We start from the raw sequence: 25261 nt of genomic DNA, 5'->3' as shown, positions 1-25261 counted from the left end.
TCACATTCTATCAGCACTCCCTCAGCAGCTATGGATGGCAATTATTCACGTGTTTGGTTAAGTTTATAAAAGGAAAATGAGTAAATGAATATGTAATATACGCAATTTGTTTTCAAGTTATGCATGCAAAGCACTTAGCTCCATGCCTGGCCTATAAGAAGTATAATTAATTCAACCAGTATTGATTGAGTACCCACTCAGTGCTCAGCAAGATTCTAGGTATTGGAGTTGGACTAGTTAACTAGTCAATAAGAGAATCAAAAATCCCTACCTAATTAAATTTGCAATCTAGTGATAATGGTAATTTTAATTAAAATGCTAACAATTGGGATGCCTGGGTGGCTCAGTTGGTTAAGCGGCTGCCTTCGGCTCAGGTCATGATCCCAGTGTCCTGGGATCGAGTTCCACATCGGGCTCCTTGCTCGGCAGGGAACCTGCTTCTCCCTCTGCCTCTGCCTGCCTCTCTGTCTGCCTGTGCTCACTCGCTCTCTCTCCCTCTGTCCCTGACAAATAAATAAATGAAATCTTTAAAAAAAAAATGCTAACAATTAGTGTATGAGCTAATACAACTATTATTTCATAGGTAAGGATCTACATAGGGATGTATGAGACAAAAGGAGTCTGTAGGGGCAAAAAAAAATTGAAGAACACCTGGAAAAGAGGATCTCCAGACCCTGTCCGGCTCTAGTTCTTGAAGGCAGAGAACTTCCAGGGTTGAAGCTATGTGGCCCCAAGCTAGGTTAACCTTGACTTATCCTCTACTTTCCATCATGTGGGTTCTCTGCAAGGACCCTCCCTTGTATGTCTCTTGTCTTCAAGGCACTTTCCCAAACTCCAGTAATAACTTAATCTTCAAGAAGAATATAGAGGTCCCCAAGCCCTATGTCAAATCATGTTTAAAGTTCTTCTTGAAAAGTAGCAACATTATATTTTTAAAACCTTTAAACCTTGAGAAACAAAATCTACCACAGGTCAGTATGCTTAGCCTTTGAACACTTCCTTTGGTTTTACAGTTTCTTTGAAGGAGCAGGGTGGTCAAAGACAAAGGTCTTAAGTCCATTGAGACCACTTCTATGGTCTGAGCAAGGGAAATAACAAGGACAGATTGTGTTTTACTAGACAAAGTAACTTTCAGCCGTAAAACAACAGCTTGCCAGTTTGGGGCATGGTTTTCACTTAGGGAAGGGATGTCTGGCTCTCAATTATACAAACCAAGGCAACAGAGTAAATGTCAGAAATGATCAATGGGATGCAATTGTCACTACAAATAGAGTGTTCACTGGATCGATACAAATGAAGATGGTGGATGTGGAAAGTCAGCAATACTAATGACGCAGCCACAAAAATACCGCCCAAGGGGGAAGATCACCGAGTAAATTGTTAAAGACAGTAATCATAGCCTTTAAACCCTGAATTCCTCACCTTCTGTAGAGAGGATGAGAGGAGATTATTCTGCAACTACTATAATAACTGGACTTGTTTCCAAACCAAATCTCACAGGTTTGCTAAAACGATTCCTAGATACGCTTCTGTTTCCTATATGCTATGAAAGTTTGTCATTAAAATTTGGTGCTCCACCAAAAGAAGGTGTGTGTTGCTCACTCACTTAAAAGTGAAAATGTTGGAGCAATTGTTGTTATTACTGACCCTAAAATGGTTTGGTTCTATTTCTGCCTCTGGCAGAAGTACTGTGGATGACCTCTGGATGTCCCTTCCATGCCTCTCTGAAATACCAAAATAAGAGTAGGCATATGACACATGAAACCAAACATGCACCATGTCAGCATAGTAGTGAGAGGGGAGGTACTACCAAGCAAACTGGCATAAAGTAAACAGGAAGTGCCCCTTTTTAGTTAGTGTAAGTAAAGAGCCTTAGAGTTGGCTACCTGAGAAAAGTATAATCCACACAGCTTTTGCCACCTACAACAAAGAGGTCAAATAGGAAGAAAAGCTGAGTATGAAAAATAGTTCTAAGAAGGGAAACGAGGACTTTAACTGTTTCATGGGTGTTGAGTTTCAGTTTTGCAAGATGAAACAGTTCTGGAAATCGGTTACACAACAACGTGAATAGAAGTAACAATACTGAACTGTGCACTTAAAATAACTGAGATGGCAAATCTTATATTACATGTAATTTAAAAAGAAAGAAAGAAAGTTGAGGGGGGGGAAAAAAGCAGTCCCTAGAAAAAAGCCAGGAGAAGGGGTAATGAAATGAGACACCACTTCCTGGCACTCGGGGTGTGTCTGCCGTCTCCATCCCACAAGAAAACAAGAGGAAGGGAAACAAAATCTGCCCAACGTATACACCCGAAAGAGCGTTCTGCCCAAAGGAAGGGCAGAAGCTGACGAAGCTGGGCGCAGCTGTCCCTGCTGATACTGACAATGTTGTGCCCAGGAGGTAGACAGCACATGCACTCCTGCTCCTCCTGTGGGCGGCCTGCGACTCCAGGGCTGCAAGAGTGGGTTTGGGAGGACCTGCCCAGTAGACTGGAATATCTGCCACCCTCCTGTAACTCTGCAGGAATTATTGAGCAGTGTGGAAAAGAAAGGAGAGAAAGCCAGAAAAAGAAGCCTAACAGGAGATAGGACCAAGAATGCAAAGGAACGGATTTTGCAATAGAAGGTGAAGAAGATCATCCTGGAGTAGCTGTTCCCACCCTAGACCACTAGATCATGTACAGTGTAGGTAGCCAGTCCCATACAAGCTTATTCTCAGATTACAGGTCTTGACCTACTCGGGGCCCCGAAATCAACTCAGTGGATCCCAGCCAGTACTTTGGGAAAAAACAAACAAACAAACAAACAAACAAAACCCAGAATTGAATAGAATAGGTCAAGAATGCATTGCACATAATGAGTTAACGCGTAAGGATTATCTTATGTGCTGTGTGTGTGTGTGTGTGTGTGTGTGTGTGTGTAAAACCCTGGTGTACCTTCCTGGCCATGACTTCCCTGATGCTCCTTTACCCAGGCTTCTTTAACCTGTGTGCCAAGGAATCATGAGAAACAAATTTTAGGCCACTAGAGTTGTCCTGTCACATATTCACAGAGTTAAGGTGTGATTTTAAGGTGATGGTCAGCCACTGTTTGACTTTGGAAAAATTTATCCCGTGGAGAGGTTTTATATTATCATTTCATTGTTCTTGTTTACTATGGTAAAAGCTCTGCTATTCTAAAACATTTGAGAATAAGCCATTCTAGATAAGCAGATTTTCTGGGTTCTAGGAGTAGAGTCCCATACTCTCTCTACCTCTCACCCCCAAGACTGAGAACTCTCCAATCTATTGGCTTCCAATCATTCGTTTTTTTCTGCTTTTGAAATGACAGTGTCACAAGTACCACCAGCTAGTCATCTGGTGCCCATTTGAGGAGTTGGAGCTGCTCCAAGCATCCAACAGTACCAAATACTCATTTGAAAATGCAGGCTTTACTAACATGTACCATCTATATTAAATCTCCACTCATTCAAAGCATGTTATTCTAAAATCATTTTTGAAAACAACATTTTATTATTACATTACTGTCACTAGCAACACACTCTCCTTCCCTGCCCTGCTTTATTCCTACCACAAACACAAGCCTTGGAATAAGGATGTGGATAGAGGTACAAGGTACCACTCCCATGGTGAGCCACACACTTGCCAACCCTAACCCATATGATGTCTAGTATTGTATGCATATTAGAAAAGGCATTCCTTCCTCAAGACTCATTCTTTCCATCTGTAGAAAACTGGTATAATAAACAGATTTTGATGAAAAGGGACATTTAACTGCTATTGGCTAGAACACTGTATTCATAAACATACAAAACCAACTTGACTAAAATGTAAATGGCGGCTGCTCAGTGTGGACCAAGCTGTATAATGGCAGCCACCCGTCTCTGGTCCACCTTCTCTACCACTTCTTTTCATTCATATACGTTCACACTCTGGGTAAGTGTAAGGCTTGCCTTCTCCACAAAAACATGGCTCACATGATCACCTGCCATGTTCACTTCCTTCTCTGACTGGCACTATCCTTAATGGAGCTGGCACTTTGTATTCACTATTCCACAGTCAAGCTGTCTTTGAGACTATCTTCCTATCAGGAGCGCAAGACTCTCAAAAACAGTAGTCACGTGTTAAATGTTTTTGTACATAGAGTCAATACGTATGTTCAGTGCTCAATAAAAGTTTGTTGATAAAAGTTATGATATAATGAAATGGCGATGACACATGTTATTTTTTCATTTTTCCTTAAAAATGTACTTCAGTCATACTCACTGACTTAGGTTATTCTCATAGTAAATAAAAGAATTGAATATACTACTAATATTGTATTGAGAATTCCCTTAAGTCATTTTTCCTTCTCAAATAATGAACAATGACATGTTGTTTTGTTCTGGAAGCATTCTGAAAGCAACCCTAAAATGGATCCACTTTTTTCCGTATTTACAGCTTACCCTCTACTCTGGAAGATTTGAAGAGTTCCAGAACACACTAACAAAAAGCAATGAGGTGTTTGCCACTTTCAAACAAGAAATGGATAAAGTGAGTATTACTTATCCCCCACAAAATCCTGACATTTTCTACTTTGACAGGCAATTCTCCTTTGGGGTTTTTTGGGTATTTTGGGGGGGGTATTTTTCTCTCATTAAGATACTTCAGTGCATTTCCTAAAGTAATGAAACATTTATACATGCAAATAAGATTTAGACTGTATTTTTTATTGGTAAGTATTTTTCTGATGAATTAATCTCAGAAAGAGTCCAGAAACACTAAAATACATTTTCACTCTGAGAAAGAATATTTTCCTTTTCTAGGCCATGGAGAGCTAAGGGGTGGTGGGGGGGGACAAGAGCTGGCAATTTAACATTATATTGTTTATACGATTTTTTTTTTAATCTTATTTTTAGAGATTGAAAAAACAACTTTCATAAAAATATGCAACAGGAGAATTTTAGAATAGAAAAACCATTTCATGCAATCCTTCTTAGAAGAGAATATGTGTAGTACGTTATAATTGACAGTGCCTTGATTGAGAAGGAAGCCTGAATTCAAATTCTAGGTGTGTTGTCACTCCTCAAGTAGCACTAGACTATCCACTTAACTTCCTTCCAATTTTATTTTTCTTATCTACACATTAAGATACCATTTCCGTTTCCTATTTCACAAGATTGTGAAGTTCAAATACAAATTAATGTGCCTTTAAAGGGTTTTAAACTTTCTTATAATCTTTTACAAATATAAGGTGCTAAATATTATTATTAGACATAATGTTTAAATTTTATTCAATATAATATTTTCCCAAAATAAAATCGGTACCAGAACTGTGTTTCTTAACAGGCACTGGCATTAACTTTTTTCAAGTGCACAAAGCATCCTTTTAAAGACATTTTCTTGGGGCACCTGGGTGGCACAGTCAATTAAGCATCTGCCTTCAGCTCAGATCATAATCCCAGAATCCTGGGATCAAGGCCCACATCAGGCTCTCTGTTTAGCAGGTAGTCTGCTTCTCCCTCTCCCTCTGCTCATGCTCTCTCACTTGCTCACTCTCTCTAATAAATAAATAAAATTTAAATTTTTTTTTCTTAAAATTATATAATAAATTTCACAATTCAGTGAACCAACATAAATAGGTGAATACTTGTTAAAATTATAACTTATTCACTCCAGAATGGCTCTGTTTTTCAAAAATCTTTTTTTTCACTCTGGAGTGTTAAGACTAGAATAAATATTAGAGTAGAAAAGTGTTTTTGCTTATTTCAAAATTATTTTTGAGATTGGAATAAATATTAAAACAGGAACTTTTAATCTGGAATTTATTTATAGACTTTTAAAGTCAACTTGAGAATTAGCGCGCGCGCACGCGCGCGCACACACACACACACACACACACACACACTGATGTGCATATTGTATTTCTTTGAATGTGGTTCCATAGATTTCATCAAATTCTTGAAGAGGTTGATGACTTTAAAAAGTATCTAAACTACTAACTTGTTAAGATGCTCAAAATTAAAAGCCATTCAAGGCTCTCCTAGCTTCTCTATAGAGCCCAGGGGCTAACAGCCTGGGCCCAGTCTCTGGCCTCCAGGCATACACAGCCTCAGACAGCAAGGCACAGAGCAGCAAGTGTCCAGGTGTGGTTCATCCAGAGAAACTGCACCTGATTACATGCCTGACCTTCACTTCGTCCAAGCAGAGCAGAGATCCAACAAAAAGTTTCAGGCTCAAAAAAGAGGGGCTTCAGGGGCGCCTGGGTGGCTCAGTGGGTTAAAGCCTCTGCCTTCGGCTCAGGTCATGATCCCAGGGTCCTGGGATCGAGCCCCGCATCGGGCTCTCTGCTCTGCAGGGAGCCTGCTTCCTCCTCTCTCTCTCTCTGCCTGCCTCTCTGCCTACTTGTGATCTCTCTCTGTCAAATAAATAAATAAAATCTTAAAAAAAAAAAAAAGTTAAAAAAAAAAGAGGGGCTTCATTTTATTAACTTCTGTATCTTCTATACCCAGCTCCTTACTGGTGACCAGCAGATACTCCACATATGTTGTATTAAATAGAATGAAATACTCTAGTCCCACTCTTCTGCTAACTCACCTGAATATTCTTTCACCTCTTTGAGCCTCAGTTTCCCCAGTGATCAGTGGAGGTGAAAACAGAACCTTCCTTATGACACTGTTTCAAGAATGAAGTTAATAATGCACGTAATCGCATTATATGAATCCCACCACACTCTACAAATGCAAAGACAGGGAGCAGGAAGATGGTAGTGGAGTAAGAGGATCCTAGGTTCGTGTCATCCTACAAACACAACTAGATAGCTATCAAACCATCCTAAATACCCCAGAAATTGACCTGAAGACTGACAGAATGAACTCTACAACTAAAAGGAAAAGAGGGCCACATCAAAGAATGTAGGAAGTACAGAGAGAGCTGTGGTCATAGAGAAGGGTGAGAGAGTGACAGAGAGGAGCACACAGGGGAGTGCATAAGGAGAGCATTTCCCCAAGCCATGGGCTTGGAAAATGAGAGGGGCTAAATTTTGTGAGTTCTTGCAACCAGCGGGTCTTAAAGCTTGGAATTTTAAGGCCAGCAGTCTTGGCTGGAGAGAAGCACACAAAAAAACCAGGGCAGACAATGTGGAAACAGCAATGTGAAGAGCACCTGGGGCACATGGTGAAGAGCACCTGGGGCACACGGTGAGGAGATTATTCACTCTTCTCAGAGTGTGTCCCTGAGGGGCAGCGTTCACTGAAACACCTCTCCAGGAACAAAGGAACTGGCCAGCACCATTTTCCTCCTCTGCCTCTCAGCATAAATGCAGAGCCACCTGCAGGAAGCAGCACAGCACAGACTCCAGCACACACTGGAGACCTTCCCTGAAGCACCAGGCTCTGGGCACTAAATGACCTTTGCTTTATAAGACCCTTACTTTCAGGAGCAGAAGACATAACTGGCCTTTATAACACTGAGAAGAAGACTTAGACAAAATGTGAAGATGGAGAAATTAATCCAAAATGAAAGAATAAGATGAGACCACGGCCAGAGACCCAAGCAAAACAGATATAAGTAACATGCCTGATGGAGAACTTAAAGCAACAGTCATAAGAATACTCACTGGCTTGAGAAAAGAAGAGAAGACACCAGTGATATCTTCTCATCAAACCACAGAAATAAAAGAGTTTGAAAAGAATCAGAGATGAAGAATACAATAAATGAGATTGGAAACAGGCTTGTTGCAATGAACATCAAGCTGGAAGAAGCAGAAGGACAAATTAGTGACCTGGAAGACAAAGTAATGGAAAGTAAAGAAGCTGAACAAAAGAGAGAAAAAAGACTCATGCAACATAAGAATCAACTTAGGGAAATCAGCGACTCCATTAAACATAATAACATTTGTATTATAGGAGTCCCAGAAGAAGAAGAGAGAGAAAAGGGGACAGAAAATTTATCTGAGGAAATAATAGCTGAAAACCTCCCCAATCTGGGGAAGGAAGCAGATACCCAGATCCAAGAGACACAGAGAACTCTCATCAAAATAAACAAAAGCAGGCCAACACCAAAACACACTGTAATCATATTTGCAAAATATAGTGATAAAGAAAAAAAAATCTTAAAAAGCAGCAAAACAAAGTCCTTAACTTACAAAGAAAAAGCCATAAGGCTAGCTGGAGCTTTCTCAACAGAAACTTGGCAAGCCAGAAGACAGTGGCATGATACATTCAAAGTGCTAAATGGGAAAAATCTGCTCCTAAGAATACGCAATCCAGGAAGGCTATCATTCAGAATGGAAAGAGAGAAAGAGTTTCCAAGACAAACAGAAACTAAAGAAGTTCATGACCCCTAAACCAGCTCTGCAAGAAATATTAAAGGTAACTCTTTGAGTCCAAAGGTGAGACCTAAAGTGAGAGTATAAAGGCAGGAAACACAAAAGCAGTAAAAATGAGTATTTCCATAAAAATCAACTGAGGAACTCTCACTAAAAAGGTATAAAATATAATAACATATATCTAAAATGTAGGAAGGACAGGAGAAAAGAATGAGTTCAATCCTGAATGACCATCATCTTAATATAGACTGCTATTTGCAGAAGAGGTTATATATGAACCTAATGGTAATGATCATATATCAAAAATCACTAATAGGGCTCCTGGGTGGCTCAGTGGGTTAAGCCCCTGCCTTCAGCTCAGGTCATGATCTCAGGGTCTGGGATCAAGGCCCGCATCAGGCTCTCTGCTCAGTGGGGAGCCTGTTTCCCCCTCTCTCTCTGCCTGCCTCTCTGCCTACCTGTGACACCTCTCTCTCTCTCTCAAATAAATAAATAAAATCTTTTTTTAAAAATCACTAATAAAATGCAAAGAACAAAGAGGAAGAAATCCAAATATATCACTAAAGAAAATCAGCAAAACATGAAAGATAGAGACAACAAAGGATCAGAGAAAATCTCCAGAAACAACCACAAAGCAAGTAACGAAATGGCAAAAATACATATCTATCAATAATTTCTTTGAATGTAAATGGACTAAATGCTCCAATCAAAAGACACAGGAGTCAGAATGGATTAAAAAAACAAGACCCATCTATCTTCTGCCTACGAGAGACTCATTTTAGACCTAAAACACCTGCATATTGAAAGTGAGGGGGTGGAGAAATATTTATCATGCAAATGGATGTCAAAAGAAAGCTGGAGTGGGACGCCTGGGTGGCTCAGTTGGTTAAGCAGCTGCCTTCGGCTCAGGTCATGATCCCAGCGTCCTGGGATCGAGTCCCACATCGGGCTCCTTGCTTGGCAGCGAGCCTGCTTCTCCCTCTGCCTCTGCCTGCCACTCTGTCTGCCTGTGCTCACTCTCGCTTCTCTCTCTATGACAAATAAATAAATAAAATCTTTAAAAAAAAAAAAAAGAAAGCTGGAGTAACAAAAGTTGCATCAGACCAACTAGACTATAAAACAAAGACTGTAACAAGAAAAAAAAAAAAAGAAGGGCTCTATATAAATAATAAATGGGACAATCCAACAAGAAGATATAATAATTGTAAATATTTATACACCCAACATAGAATCACACAAATATATAAAACAACTCATAACAAACATAAAGGAAGTAATCAATAATAATACAAAAAAAGTAGGGGACTTTAAGTTACATCAATGCACAGATCATCTAAACAGAAAACATACAAGGAAACAGTGGCTTTGAATGAAACACTACACCAGATGGGCTTAACAGATATATTCAGAACATTCCATCCTAAAACAGCAGAATATATATTCTTTCCAAGTGCATGTGGAACATTCTCCAGAATAGAGCACATATTAGATCATAAAATAGGCCTCAATAAATACAAAAAGATTGAAGTCATTCCATGCACCTTTTCTGACCACAGTGCTATGAAGTCAAACACAAGAAAAAATTTGGAAAGACCATAAGTACATGTCTATGTACTTAAACAGCAGTCTACTGAACAATGAATGGGTCAACCCGGAAATCAAAGAAGAAATTTCAAAATACATGGAAACAAATGAAAATGAAACCAAAACCTTTGGGATGTGGTAAAAGTGGTCGTAACAGGGAAGTATACAGCAGTACAAGCCTATCTCAAGAAGCGAGAAAAATACCAGATAAACAACCTCATCTTACACCTAAAGGAGCTATAAAAAGAACAAAAAAGGCCTAACACCTGAAGAAGGAAGAATATAATAAAGATTAGAGCAGAGGATGTGAGGGTGATCTGGCTGCAACATCTATCACCCCATCGATCACGAAGGTTGATTCAGTGGATCTGGCTGGGTAGGCAGGTGTCGCAATAGAAGAGGGACATTCTTTAGTCAAGGATATACAAGCAGTTGCACTCCCCTGCTAGAACCCAGACAAGCTCTCAAGGTCCATTAGTAGGCAAAGGTGGGGTAGTCAAGCTTCCAAGACTCCAGACACATCCAAATGAGGTGCTGCATGTGGTAGTCTGCTTTTCTTTAAAAATAATAATTAATATAATTAATAATAAGAATAAAGATTAGAGCACAAATAAATGATTTAGAAACTTAAAAAAACAATAGAATAGACCAATGAAAGCTGGAGCTGGTTCTTTGAAAAAATTAATAAAATTGATATACCTCTAACCAGACTTACCAAAAACAAGAGAGAAAGGACCCAAATAAGTAAAATCAAAGATGAAAGAGGATAAATAACAACCAACACCACAGAAATACAAACAATTATAAGAAAACACTGAAAAACTATATGCCAACAAATTGGACAACTAAGAAAAATGGAGAAATTCCTCGAAACATATAAATTATCAAAACTGAAACAGGAAGAAGCAGACTGATAACCACCAAAGAAATTGAATTAGTAACTAAAAAACTCCCAACAAACAAAAGTCTGGACCAGATGGTTTCACAGCCAAATTCTACCAAACATTTAGAGAAAAGTTAATACCTATTCTTCTCAAACTATTCCAAAAAATAGAAGAGGAAGAAAAACTTCCAAACTCATTCAACAAAGCCAGCATTATCCCAATACCAAAACCAGATAAAGACATCACTAAAAAAAAAAAAAAAAAAAAAAAAAAAAGAACTACAGGCCAACATTCCAATGAACACAGATAAGAAATTCTCAATAAAATATTAGCATACCAAATCTAACAATACATTTAAAAAAATGATTCACCATGATCAAGTGGGATTTATTCCTGTGTTGCAAGGATGGTTCAATATTTCCAAAGCAATCAATGTGATACATCACATTAACAAAAGAAAGGACAAGAAACATGTATGATCATTTCAATAGATGCAGAAAAAGCACTTGACAAAGTATAACATCCACTCATGCTAAAAACCCTCAACAAAGCAGGTTCAGAAGGAACATACCTCAACATAATAAAGGCCATATATGAAAACCCACAGCTAATATTACCCTAAGTGAGGAAAAACTGAAAGCTTTTGCTCTACAGTCAGCAACAAGACAGAGATGTCCACTCTCACCACTTTTATTCAACATAGTACTGGAAGTCCTAGCCACAGGCATCAGACAGCAAAAGGATATAAAACGCATCCAAATCAGAAAGGGAGAAGTCAGACATTCACTATTTGCAGATGACATGACACTATGTATAGAAAACCCAAAAGACTCCACCAAAAAACTGCTAGAAATGATCAACGAATTCAGTAAAATCATAGAATATAAAATCAACACACAGAATATGTTGCATTTCTCTACACCAGTAATGAATCTACAGAAAGAGATATTAAGAAAACAATCCCAATCAGTATTGGAGCAAGATGGCAGAGGAGGAGACATATATATCATCAGGTCCCAGGAGTTCAGCTAGATGGTTATCAAACCATCCTGAATAGCTACAAACTCAACAGGAGATTGAAAAGAAGAACAGCAATGCTAGGAACAGAAAATTGACCACTTTCTAGAAGGTAGGATGTGTGGAAAAGTGAATCCGAGACAACATAGGGAAGAGAAACTGCGGGGGGGAGGGGCCAGCTCCCAGCAAGCAGTAGAGAAGCACTGCACAAAATCAGAACTTTCAGGAATCTGCTCCACTGAGAAATGTCATTCCAGAGGCTAAGCAGGGGTGGAGCCCTCCTGGGGGCAGTGTGGCCTCAGGACCCATGGGATCACAAAAAGACCAGTGCTGTCTGAGTGCAGCAGAGCACCCAGGAATCAGAGCAGGGAAGCTGGCTGCAGAGAAGGAGCAGGGGGCGAGAGGGCTTTCAGCTTGGGGTTACCTTAAACTGTGATCTGGAGCACAGGCCCCTCCCCCAGAAGATCAGCAAGAACATCCAGCTAAGACCAAGTTCACCAATCAATAAGACCTGCAAAACTTCAGAGCTATGGGAATACAGCACATAGAATTCATGGCTTCTTTCCCATGATTCTTTAGTCTTTCAAAGTTAAATTTTTAATTTTTTTCTTATTCTATTTTTTTTTATTTTTCCTCTTTCTTATTTTAACGTTTTTATTTTTTTTAAGATTTTATTTATTTATTTGACAGACAGAGATCACAAGTAGGCAGAGAGGCAGGCAGAGAGACAGGAGGAAGCAGGTTCCCTGCTGAGCAGAGAGCCCGATGCGGGGCTCGATCCCAGAACTGTGGGATCATGACCTGAGCCGAAGGCAGAGGTTTTAACCCACTGAGCCATCCAGGCACCCATATTTTAACATTTTTAAACCATTTTATCTTATCAGTACCTTTTCAAAAATCTTCTTAAATTTTCATTCTTATAGTCATATTCTATCTTTTCATTGTATTTAAACTTATTTTTGGATATAAGTTTTTCTTTCTTTAAAATTTTGGGATACAGTTTCTTCTAACAGATCAAAATATACCCTAAATCTAGTGCATGGCTTTGTTCTAGTCTCCAGCCTGATCACATTCTTCCCTCTTTTCTTTTTTTCTTTTTTTAACCAACTTCTTATTAATTCCTTTTTTAGAATCTTTTTTTAATTTTCATCTTTACAGTCATATTCCATCCCATCATCATGTTTACCCTTATTTTTGTATACATATGTTTTTCTTTCTTTAAAATTTTGGGAGGCAATTTCTTCTAACAGAGCAAAATACACCCAAAATCAAGTGTGTAGCCCTGTTCTATTCACCAGTCTAATATGTATGTATGTATGTATGTATGTGTATATATATATGTATATATATATTTTTTTTTCCTCCTCCTTTCTTCACCCCTCAGTTTTAGGTCTCTTCCAGTTTGTTTAGTGTATATTTTTCTGGAGTCATTGCTACCCTTTTAATATTTTTTTCTCTCACTCATCTATTCTTACCTGGATAAAATGACAAGGCAGAAAAATTCACCTTAGAAAAAAGAACAAGAGGCAGTACCAACAGCTAGGGACCTAATCAATATGGACATTAGTAAGATGTCAGATGACGAATATCAAGGTGATAGCTGGGCTCGAAATAAGCTTGGAAGATACTAAAAAATCCCTTTCTGGAGAAATAAAAGAACTAAAATCTAACCAAGTTGAAATCAAAAAGCTCTTAATGACAGACAATAAAAAATGGAAGCTCTTACTGCTAGGATAAATGAAGCAGAAGAAATAATTAGTGATATAAAAGAACAAGTGATGGAAAATAAAGAAGCTGAGAAAAAGAGAGATAAACAACTATTGGACCACAAAGGGAGAATCTGAGAGACAAATGATACCATAAGACAAAACAATATTAGAATAATTGGGATCCTAGAAGAAGAAGAAAAAGAGAGAGGGGCAGAAGAAATATCAGAGCAAATTATAACAGAATTTCCCTAATTTGGTGAAGGGAACAAGCATCAAACTCCAGGAGGCACAGAGAACCTCCCAAAATAAATAAAAAATAGGTCAACACTACATCACCTAATAGTAAAACTAACAAGTCTCAGTAACAAAAAGAAAAATCCTGAAAGAAGCTTGGGACAAGAGGTCTATAACATACAATGTTAGAACTATTAGATTGGCAGCAGACCTATCCACAGAGAGCTGGCAGGCCAGAAAGGACTGGCAAGATATATTCAGAGCACTAAACGAGAAGAATATACAGCCAAGAATACTATATCCAGGTAGGCTGTCATTGAAAATAGAATGAGAGATTAAAAGCTTCCAGGACAAACAACAACTAAAAGAATTTGCAAACACCAAACCAGCCCTACAGGAAATATTGAAAGGGGTCCTTTCAATATTTCAATAGGAAAGAGAGAGCATAAAAGTAACAGACCAGAAAGGAACAGAGATGATATACAATAACTGTCACCTTACAGGCAATACAATGGCACTAAATTCATATCTCTCAATTGTTATCCTGAATGTAAATGGGCTAAATGTCCCAATAAAAAGACACAGGTATCAGAATGGATTTAAAAAAAAAAAAGACCTATCAATATGTTGTCTGCAAGAAACTCATTTTAGACTCAAAGAAATTCAAGAAACTCATTTTAGACCCAAAGACACTTCCCGATTTAAAGTGAGGGGGTGGAAAACAATTTACCATGCTAATGGATGTCAAAAGAAAGCTGGGGTGGCAATCCTTATATCAGATAAATTAGAATTTAAGCCAAAGATGTAATAAGAGTTGAGAAGGACACTATATCATACTTAAATGGTCTAACAAGAAGATCTAACAATTTTAAATATCTATGCCCCAACAAGGGAGCAACCAATTATATAAACCAATTAATAACAAAATCAAAGAAACACAGAGACAATAATACAATAATAGTAGGTGACTTTAACACCCCCTTCACTGAAATAGACAGATCATCTAAGCAAAAGATCAACAAGGAAATCAAGGCTTTAAATGACACACTGGACCCAATGGATATCAGAGATATATTCAGAATATTCAATCCCAAAGTAAGAGAATACATATTCTTCTCTAGTGCATATAGAACATTCTCCATAATAGATCATATCCTGGATCACAAATCAGGTCTCAACTGGTACCAAAAGATTAGGATCATTCCCTGTATATTTTTGAGCCACAATGCTTTGAAACTAGAACTCAACCACAAGAGGAAAGTTGGAAAGAACTCAAATACATGGAGGCTGAAGAGCATCCTACTAAAGAATGAATGGGTGAAGCAGGAAATTAAAGAAGAATTGAAAAAATTCATGGAAACAAATGAAAATGAAAGCACAACTGTTCAAAATCTTTGGAACACAGCAAAAGCAGTCCTGAGAGGAAAGTATATGGCGATACAAGCCTTTCTCAAGAAACGAAAAGGTCTCAAGTATACAATCTAACCCTACACCAAAAGGAGCTGGAGAAAGAACAGCAAAGAAAGCCTAAACCCAGCAGGAGAAGACAAATAATAAAGATCAGAGTAGAAATCAATGAAATAGAAACAAAAAGAACAGTAGAATAAATCAACAAAACTAGGAGAATTAATCAGATTGATAAACATCTGGCCAGAATTATCAAAAAGAAAAGAAAAAGGACCAAAATTAATAAAATCATGAATGAAAGAGGAGAGATCACAACCTGCAACAAAGAAATACAATTACAAGAACATATTATGAGCAACTATACACAAGGAAATTTGACAATCTGGAAGAAATGGATGCATTCCTAGAGACATGTAAACTACCAAAACTGAACCAGGAAGAAATGGAAAACCTGAATAGACCGATAACCAGTAAGGAGATTGAAGCAGTAATCAAAAATTTTCAACAAGCTAGAGCCCAGTACCAGAGAGCTTCCCAGGGGAATTCTACCAAACATTTAAAGAAGAATTAATACCTATTTTCCTGAAATTATTCCAAAAAATAGAAATGGAAAGAAAACTCCCAAACTCATTTTATGAGGTAAGCATTACCTTTATCCCAAAATCAAAGACCCCATCAAAAAGGAGAATTACAGAACAATATGTTTGATGAAAATGGATGCAAAAATTCTCACCAAAATAGTAGCCAATAGGATCCAAAAGTACATTAAAAGGATTATTCACCATGACCAAGTGGGATTTATTCCTGGGCTACAAGGTTGGTTCAACATTTGCAAATCAATGTGATACATTAATAAAAGAAAGAACGAGAACTATATGATACTCTCAATAGATGCTAAAAGAGCATTTGACAAAGTATAGCATCCTTTCTTGATCAAAACTCTTCACAGTGTAGGCATAGAGGATACATACCTCAATATCATAAAAGCCATCTATGAAAAACCCACAGAGAATATCATTCTAGATGGGGAAAACCCACAGCGAATATCATTCTCAACAGGGAAAAAACTGAGAGCTTTTCCCCTAAGGTCAGGAACATGGCAGGGCTGTCCACTATCACCACTGCTATTCAACATAGTACTAGAAGTCCTAGCCACAGTTATCAGACAACAAAAAGAGACAAAAGGCATCCAAATCAGCAAAGAAGTCAAACTCTCGCTCTTTGCAGATGATATGATACTTTATGTGGAAAATCCAAAAGACTCCACTCCAAACTCCTACAACTCATACAGGAATTCAGTAAAGTGTCAGGATATAAAATTAATGCACAAAAATCAGTTGCATTTCTATACACCAACAGCAAGACAGAAGAAAGAGAAATTAAGGAGTTGATTCCATTTACAATTGCATCCAAAACCACAGATACCTAGGAATAAACCTAACCAAAGAGGCAAAGAATTTGGACTCAGAAAACTATAAAGTACTCATGACAGAAATTAAGGAAGGCACAAAGAAATGGAAAAATGTTCCATGCTCATGGATTAGAAGAAAAAATACTGTGAAAATGTCTATGCTACCTAAAGCAATCTATACATTTAATGCAATTCCCAGCAAAATACCACCTTTTTTTTTCAAAGAAATGGAACAGATAATCCTAAAATTTGTGTGAAACCAAAAAAGACCCCGAAGAGCCAGACAAATGTTGAAAAAGAAAACCAAAGTTGCAGCATCACAATTCCAGACTTCAAGCTCTATTACAAAGCTGTAATCATCAAGACAGTATGGTACTGGCACAAAAACAGACACATAAATCAATGGAACAGAATAGAAAGCCCAGAAATGGACTCTGAACTCTATGGTCACCTAATCTTAGACAAAGCAGGAAAGAATGTCCAATGGAAAAAAGATAGTCTCTTTAACAAATGATGTTGGGAAAATTGGACAGCCATATGCAGAAAAATAAAACTGGACCATTTCCTTACACCACACACAAAAATAGACTCAAATGAATGAGACAGGAATCCATCAAAATCCTTGAGGAGAACACAAGCAACAACTTCTTTGACCTCAGCCACAGCAACTTCTTCCTAAAAACATCACCAAAGGCAAAGGAAGCTAGGGCAAAAATGAACTATTGGGACTTCACCAAGATCAAAAGCTTTTGCACAGCAAAGGAAACAGTCAACAAAACCAAAAGATGACTGACAGAATGGGAGAAGATATTTGCAAATGACATACCAGATAAAAGACTAGTACCCAAAATCTATAAAGAACTTATCAAACTCAACACCCAAAAAACAAATAATCTAATCAAGAAATGGGCAGAAGACATGAACAGACATTTCTGCAAAGAAGACATCCAAATGGCCAACAGACATGAAAAAGTGTTCAACATCACTCAGCATCAGGGAAATAAAAATCAAAACCACAGTGAGATACCACCTTACACCAGTCAGAATGGCTAAAATCAACAAGCCAGGAAAGGACAGATGTTGGCAAGGATGTGAAGAAAGGGGAACCCTCCTACACTGTTGGTAGGAATGCAAGCTGGTGCAGCTAGTCTGGAAAACAGTATAGAAGTTCTTCAAAAAGTTGAAAATAGGGCTACCTTATGACCCAGCAATCACACTGCTGGGTATTTACCCTAAAGATACAAATGTAGTGATCTGAAGGGGCACATGCACCCGAATGTTTATAGCAGCAATGCCTACAATAGCCAAACTATGGAAAGAACCTAGATGTCCATTCAACAGATGAATGGATAAAGAAGATGTGGTATATATAATGGAATACTATGCAGTCATCAAAAAATTTTGCTATTTGCAATGACGTGGATGGAACTAGAGGGTATTATGCTAAGCAAAATAAGTCAATCAGAGAAAGACAATTATCATATGATCTCTCTGATATGAGGAATTTGAGAGGCAGGGTGGGGGCTCGTGGGAGTAGAGAGGGAAAAAATGACAAGATGGGACTGGGAGGGAGACAAACCATAAGAGACTCTTAATCTCACAAAACAAACTGAGGGTTGCTGAGGGTGGGAGGGTAAGGATGGGGTGGCTGGGTTATGGGCATTGGGGAGGGTATGTGCTATGGTAAGTGCTGTGAAATGTATAAGACTGATGATTCACAGACCTGTCCCCCTGAAGCAAATAATACATTATATGTTAATGAAAGAAAGAAAGGAAGAAAGGAAGGAAGAAAGAAAGAAAACAATTCCACTTACAAGCACCAAAAACTATGCGATACCTAGGAATAAACCTAACTGAAGAGGTAAAAGACCTGTACTCTGAAACTATAAAACACTGATGGAAGAAATGGAAGATGACAGGGGCATGATCCCAGGGTCCCAAGATCAAGCCCCACAGCCGGCTCCCTGCTCAATGGGGAGTCTGCTTCTCCCTCCCCGTCTGCTGCTCTCCCTGTTTGTGTTCTCTTGTGCTCTCTTGTGCTCTCCCCCTCTCTCTCTCAAAAATAAATAAATAAATTCTTTTTTAAAAAAGAATCTGAAGATGACACAAAGAAATGGAAAGACATTCCATGCTCATGGATCAGAAGAACAAATATTGTTAAAATGTCTATACTACCCAAAGCAAATCTACACATTTAATACATCAAAATACCAACAGCATTTTTCACAGAGTTAGAACAATCCTAAAATTTATATTTTAGGACTATCACAAAAGACCCAAGATAGTCAAAGCAATCTTGAAAAAGAAAAACAAAGCTGGAGGCATAACAATTCCAGATTTTAAGTTATATTACAAAACTGTAGTAATCAAAAGAGTATGGTACTGGCACAAAAACAGACACATAGATCAACAGAATAGAATAGAAAACCCAGAAATAAACACACAATTTTATGGTCAATTAATCTTCGACAAAGCAGGAAAGAAAATCTAATGGGAAAAAGAATGTCTCTTCAACAAATGATTTTGGTAAAACTGGACAGCAACATGCAAAAGAATGAAACAGGACCATTTTCTTATACCATACACAAAAATAAATTCAAAATGGATTAAAAACCTAAATAGGAGATCTGAAACCATAACAATCCTAAAAGAGAACACAGGCAGTAACTTTTTTGAGATTGGCTAGAGCAGTTTCTTGGATACACTTCCTAAGGCAAGGGCAACAAAAGCAAAAATAAACTATAGGGAATACATCAATACATCAAAAAAAAAAGCTTCTGCACAGTGAAGTAAACGGTCAACAAAACTAAAAGATAACCCATGGAATGGGAGAAGATATTTGCAAATGACATATCTGATTAAGGGTTTGTTTCCAAAATAGATAAAGAACTTTTAAAACTCAACACCCCAAAAATGAATAACCTGATTAAAAATGGGCAGATGATGTGAACAGACATTTTTGCAAAGAAGACATCCAGATGACCAACAGACACATGAAAACATGCATAACATCACTCATCAAGGTAATGCAAATCAAAACTACAAATAAATATCATCTCACACCAGTCAGCATGGCTAAAATTAACAACTCAGGAAACAACAGGTGTTGGCAAGGATGTGGAGAAAGGAGAACCCTCTGCACAGTGGGTGGGAATGCAAACTGGTGCAGCCACTGTGGGAAACAGTATGAAGATTCCTCAGAAAGTTAAAAATAGAACTGCCTTATAATCCAGCAATTGCAGTAATAGGTATTTACCCAAAGAACAGAAAAATACTAATTCAAAGGGAAACAAGCACCTTAATGTTTATGGCAGCATTATCTACAATAGCCAAATTATGGAAACAGCCCAAGTGTCTATTGACTGATGAATGGATAAAGAAGATGAAGTATATTTATATGCAATGGAATATTACTCAGACAGGAAAAAGAATGAACTCTTGACATTTGCAACAACATGGGTGGAGCTAAAGAGTATTATGCTAAGTGAGGTAAGTCAGTCACAAGCACCATGTGATTTCACTCACACATGGAATTTAAGAAATAAAACAAATGAGCAAAGGGGGAAAAGAGAGGGGGAAAAAGGTGAAACAGACTCTTAACTAAAGAGAACAAACTGATAGTTACCAGAAGGGAGATGCATGGGGGGATGGGTGAAATAGGTGATGGGAATGCAGGAGGGCACTTGTTGTCAGGAGCACAGGGTAATGGATGGAAGTGTGGAACCACTATACTGTACACCTAAAATCAACATTACACTGTGTGACAACTTACTAGTATTTAAGAACTTTTTTTTTAAACGTAAAGACTGAGAAAATAGAGAGCTGTCTTTGCATAGCATCTTTTCAGATGTGCCCAGATAGTATCAACATTTTAATGGTAAAGAGCCTGTTTAGCTTTCCCACTGATAGTCTTTTACTCAATAATGTTAAAAAAAAAAAAAAAAAAAAAATCTAAATTGCAAGCTTATTCCTGTGACTAAATAAAGCTACTTTTACTTTAAACTAAGGAAAATACAGTGACAAAAGAAGGGCAGACTTAAGGAGCTTCCTTCTTCCTGAATGGGCTCTGGTCCAAACAAGTTCATTCAACACTGACCTAGATGATTCATAAATATATACGACTCTCCCCACTCAATCTTCATTCCGCAACATCAGACCTGTTTGCTTCAGCAGCTAGAAACAAAAGGACTTTTCTTAGCATCACATATGGAACTAATAGCCTTTTTTGATATATTAAGTCTTTAGGATTAACATTAAAATATTCCAATTTCTGTAGACAACTAAGAAAATGAAGAAGTTAGAGAAGGACACAGCCATGTGGAAAGCCCGGTTTGAGAACTGCAACAAAGCTCTGCTGGACATGATTGAAGAGGTAAGAAGACTTCCCCCAACTTATTCTCCTCTGTTCAGTCCAAATATTCATACTCAGGAGATTATTATGATTGAATAGTACAAATTATAATCTTTGAAAAAGAGCTGATTTTTTTCTGAGATGTGACCTATGAAATTATAATAAAAATATTAGCAAAATAGAATCGGGTCCAGATTCACAAAGAGCTTTGTGACCCTAAGTCACCTGCCTACTTGCCGAGTCCAAAGCTGTCCTCAAATCAGCTCCATGCCTGCCCAGCTGCATTCCTTAAAGACAGGACAAGCGTCTTACTTGTCTTTGAATTTCCCCAGTGCCTGGCACATAGCAGGTGCAGAATATATTAGTGAGTTGATTTGAACCTATGAGGGAAGACACCAGCCTGAGCACTCAGGGTATGTACTACTTTATAGACAGATGTGGGAATGTATTGTTTAATTCTTCCAACAGCCATTTAATTACGAATAGTATGTCAAGCTCTGTAGATGTTGAGGCAAAGATATATGGTCCTGGATCTAAGAAGCGGAGCTTACAGGCAAAGGTCTCTCCGTATCAACAAGCAAAAAAAAAAAAAGAAAAAAAGTCTTAAAGGGTACCAAGTAGCACAAAGGTGGGGGCAAAGATAAGATGATTAGGAATGATTTCATGCACAAACACACCAACATTTTGTACAGAAAAAGAGGAGAACTGAACAGTTTGAGCAGGCAGCATCATGAATTAGTGTGTGGGGAGTTTCTGTCGTTATAATTACTCTTCTAACAATTCGTCCCAAATTGCAACCAATTCCAAAGAGATGAGCTTATTATTCACCAACATAAATCAAACAGTTGCTGGGATCGCATACAGCAGTTTATCTCTAGACTAGATGAGGCACTGCTGACAGCCATGTCCCCCTTCATCTCATTGTGCCACTGGAAGACGTCTCAGTCTTGCAAGCAGAAAATGCATGTACTTTAAGATTTTGGAGGCCCTCGACTGGAGCAAAGAGAAGCTTTGCCCTCTTCCTCTCCCAAAGGAAAGGATACGGTGATTAAAACTCTACCAGAGTCGCACACACAATGAAGAAACAGCTGTGATGCCCCAACCAGATGTCTGTCCAGCCACCTCTAGCGGTCAGGCCCCAGAGTCTGGTAGACAGATTCCTAGGCAAATGGTTTTGCTTGTCTCCAGAGATCATCCTGACAATTTTGCTTTGTTGTTTTATGCTTCTCCCCCCCCCTCCCGTCCCCCTCCCCCGCACTTTCTACTATTTTCAAATCACAGAAAGCACTGAGAGCTAAAGAATATGAGTGCTTCGTCATGAAAATCGGGAGGCTGGAGAACCTCTGTCGAGCTTTACAAGAAGAGAGAAATGAACTGTACAAGAAAATTAGAGACGCAAAAATGCCTGAAACGGATGACCGAGGTCAGCACACCTCCGACGAAGAGCCCGAGGCCGCCGTGTCTGGGGGCGTGGGGGTTGATACAAAGGAAGCCGAGAGCGTTCACAACGCTGTGAAAAACCTGGCCACAGCCTTCATGGTCATTCATCATCCAGAGTCAACCCCTGACCTGGCCAGAGAAAGCCAACCAGAATTCGGCAGTCCTCAAGGGGGTGCTGACTCAGCCCTGCGGGAGCCGGAACAATCCCCTCGGAGCCCTTTATGCCCTTCCCTGCCTCCCCCAACTCCTCAGGCGGAAGCCGAAGGAAGCCGTGAGGCAGAACTGCCCCCCAGGCCCGGGAATCCCCCCGCCAGGTCGGAAGCACAGGCCCAAGACCAGGGTCTCCCTGCAGCAGCCCAGGCTGACCAGCCGCCCCAGAAGCCAGAGGCAGAAGCTTCCAGTCAGGCCCCGCAGTCCCCCGCCGAGGCTCCCCTATCAGCGATGGAGGCAAATGATCAGGCTCCACCAGCCAGGCCAGGTGAGCAGACTCCAGCCGGGGTGCTCGCAAGTGGGCCCAGGAGGCCGCCGCCGCCGCCCCCACCCCCACCGGAAGCAGAGGCAGAGGGGCTGCCCCAAGGGGCCGACACCAACCTGGAAGGAGTAGACTAAGCCTCACTGTGTTTCCGAAGCTCTTCTTCCTGCCAGTACCTCTTCATCATAACAGATTGTCTTCTGAAAAGGCATTAAGGGCTAGGGATGTCTAAGGGAAGAGACTTAATTAGAATCAAGACATTTTCAAATGTTGTGCAGAGCACTCTTAGCCTGTGCTATTTGTTCTCAATTTATAACTCATTTGCAGCTTTTCTGTTTAACGCTGGTTGATAGTATAATTTTCCCAAATGGCAACAAAACATACAAATAGAAAATTCGTATTAGTTCTCCATTGAGATGGTATTTATTTCAGTTTCTTAATCAACAATTAGATTTGGTGTTTCAACACTTCCACTACAATATATAAATATAGGAAAATGTGATGTTTCATTTTATTTCCCTATATAGTTTTGATAGGTTCCATAGCAAGTAATGGATGTCCAGGCTCCATTTAAGTATATACATAATATATGCATACATATGGATGTGTCTGAATGTATATACATATATGTGTATGTGTCTGAATATGTACATATGTGTGTGAATATATACATATATGAGTTTATGCGCCTATATATACATGTGTGTATTTTATATTATATATACACATATATTTATATATATATACATACAAATATATACACATATACATATATACACATACACACACACATATATATATTACACATACATTTCATCCCTTTTTGGAGTTCTGTCAGGTAAAATATTTAGATGGTAATCAAAAAAATCATCTCCTATTTGCTTGGGGTGAGAGTAGACTAATGCTCTGTGAATCAGAAGTAGGATCAGAATGCAAGTACTTAGGCCACGTAATGTTGGGCAAAAACAAGTAACCAGATGGTAGATCAATAAATCCAACCAATTGACCAATTGATCAAATGTCCGAACAGCACTCTGCACACATGGTGAGTGTGCAGAACACATAGACACGAAGTTGTCACAAGAGGTTGTAAGCAGAAAAGGGGAACAGTCACAGCTATAGACCGCTCACCTCTTCCAGATGCCTCTCAGACACAACTCAGCATATTGCCTTGCTACCCCGTGTAGTGAGGCAGGGACTCATGATTACCTGCATGGAAAGGACTGGAAGTGGGTTGTGAGCCAGGGCATGGAGGGATTGAGGGTCCTCAGACTGACAGAAGGCTATGCTCTTATTCCTGCCTCCTGTGCGATAGGAGTCTTGAGAAAGAATGTTCACCTGCCCCTACCAGGTCCCAAGCTCCCTCACTGTCATCTACTGCTCTCTTTCCAGAGGGTTTCCACCACTTCTTGTCGTCATGGCTTTCATGTATATTCTCAAAGCACCTGCACATTTTTTCCAACTTCTTCCCGCCCCAGACTTTGCAGGAAATTTTACCCAGACTTCATTTCAATTATTGCTAACTAAAAGCGATTATTTTTCCAAAACAGAAGTCCACATAGGATCTCAATATGAGTGATAAGGCATACAAACCAACACGTTATCTGCTTTTTGGAATTCTCTACAAAGAACAAATGGGTCCCTACTCAAAATGGTTTGAAAAATAGGTAAGGACTCAGGAGAAGGCAAAAGCTAGAGACACCTGGGGTTGTCTACATGAGTATTACATTGCCCTTGCTGGACAAGAACCTCTAATACTGCTGATGGCATAAGTTACTCAACCTAGGGTAGAGGGAGACTGGAACAATGAAACAGGAAGCAAGGGAGAACAGGAGGGCAAAGAAGAGAAGAAGAGGGAGAGGAGGGAGAAAATGAAAAAATAAATCTAACCCAGCCCTACCTTAAAAGTTGAATTCAAACGGAAAAATGGATAAAGGCAAGATTCTCTACTATTCCTTCAGAATACCATTCTTCAGTGTCGCAGGGGGCTTTCTGCCAGGGGACACAAAGTGCTTGTAGGCAGCAACCAGATGCTCCAAAAATTGTAAACTGCATATAACTTGTTTGAAGTAGACAGTGAGGGTAAGAACAAAATGCTAATCAGGGGGAAAAAAAGTATATCACTGTTTGAGAAACCATGTATTTTTATTTATTTTTTCCATGGATTTTTAAAGGCTTGAAATAGTATAACCATAGATGATCCAGCCAAATTCAACATTACTAGAAATCTTAGAGATTTAAACGTTCATTTCATTTACAGCCAAATACTCACCATAACAATCCAGGAGGGTCTCCTTTCCCACTATTTACAGAAGCTAAACTTCCAAGAACAGAGTAAGATTAGATAATCATAGTAAAGTCTCAGTCTGAATGCTTTGCACAAGAAACAGGAGCCAAAATCCAGTAAATCAAATATTCTAATACCCGAAGTTCTTTTTTTTTTTTTCA

General features: G+C 38.9%; 1 protein-coding gene across 1 annotated transcript in view; it reads left to right on the top strand.

Annotated features, from left to right (window-relative positions):
- TXLNB (taxilin beta) overlaps nt 1-24918 on the top strand; it is a 55033-nt gene extending 30115 nt beyond the window's left edge. Inside the window, exons 8-10 of the mRNA XM_047732221.1 lie at nt 4437-4529; nt 20827-20922; nt 22183-24918. Coding sequence (XP_047588177.1) covers nt 4437-4529; nt 20827-20922; nt 22183-22950 — 957 coding nt within the window. The 3' untranslated portion in view covers nt 22951-24918. The remainder of the gene's footprint in view (nt 1-4436; nt 4530-20826; nt 20923-22182) is intronic.
- Nucleotides 24919-25261: the final 343 nt, after the last annotated feature.

The sequence above is a fragment of the Lutra lutra genome, chromosome 6 (assembly GCF_902655055.1).
Source record: "Lutra lutra chromosome 6, mLutLut1.2, whole genome shotgun sequence".
In the NCBI taxonomy this organism is placed as follows: domain Eukaryota; kingdom Metazoa; phylum Chordata; class Mammalia; order Carnivora; family Mustelidae; genus Lutra; species Lutra lutra.
This window is presented reverse-complemented; position numbering and strand designations above follow the sequence as displayed.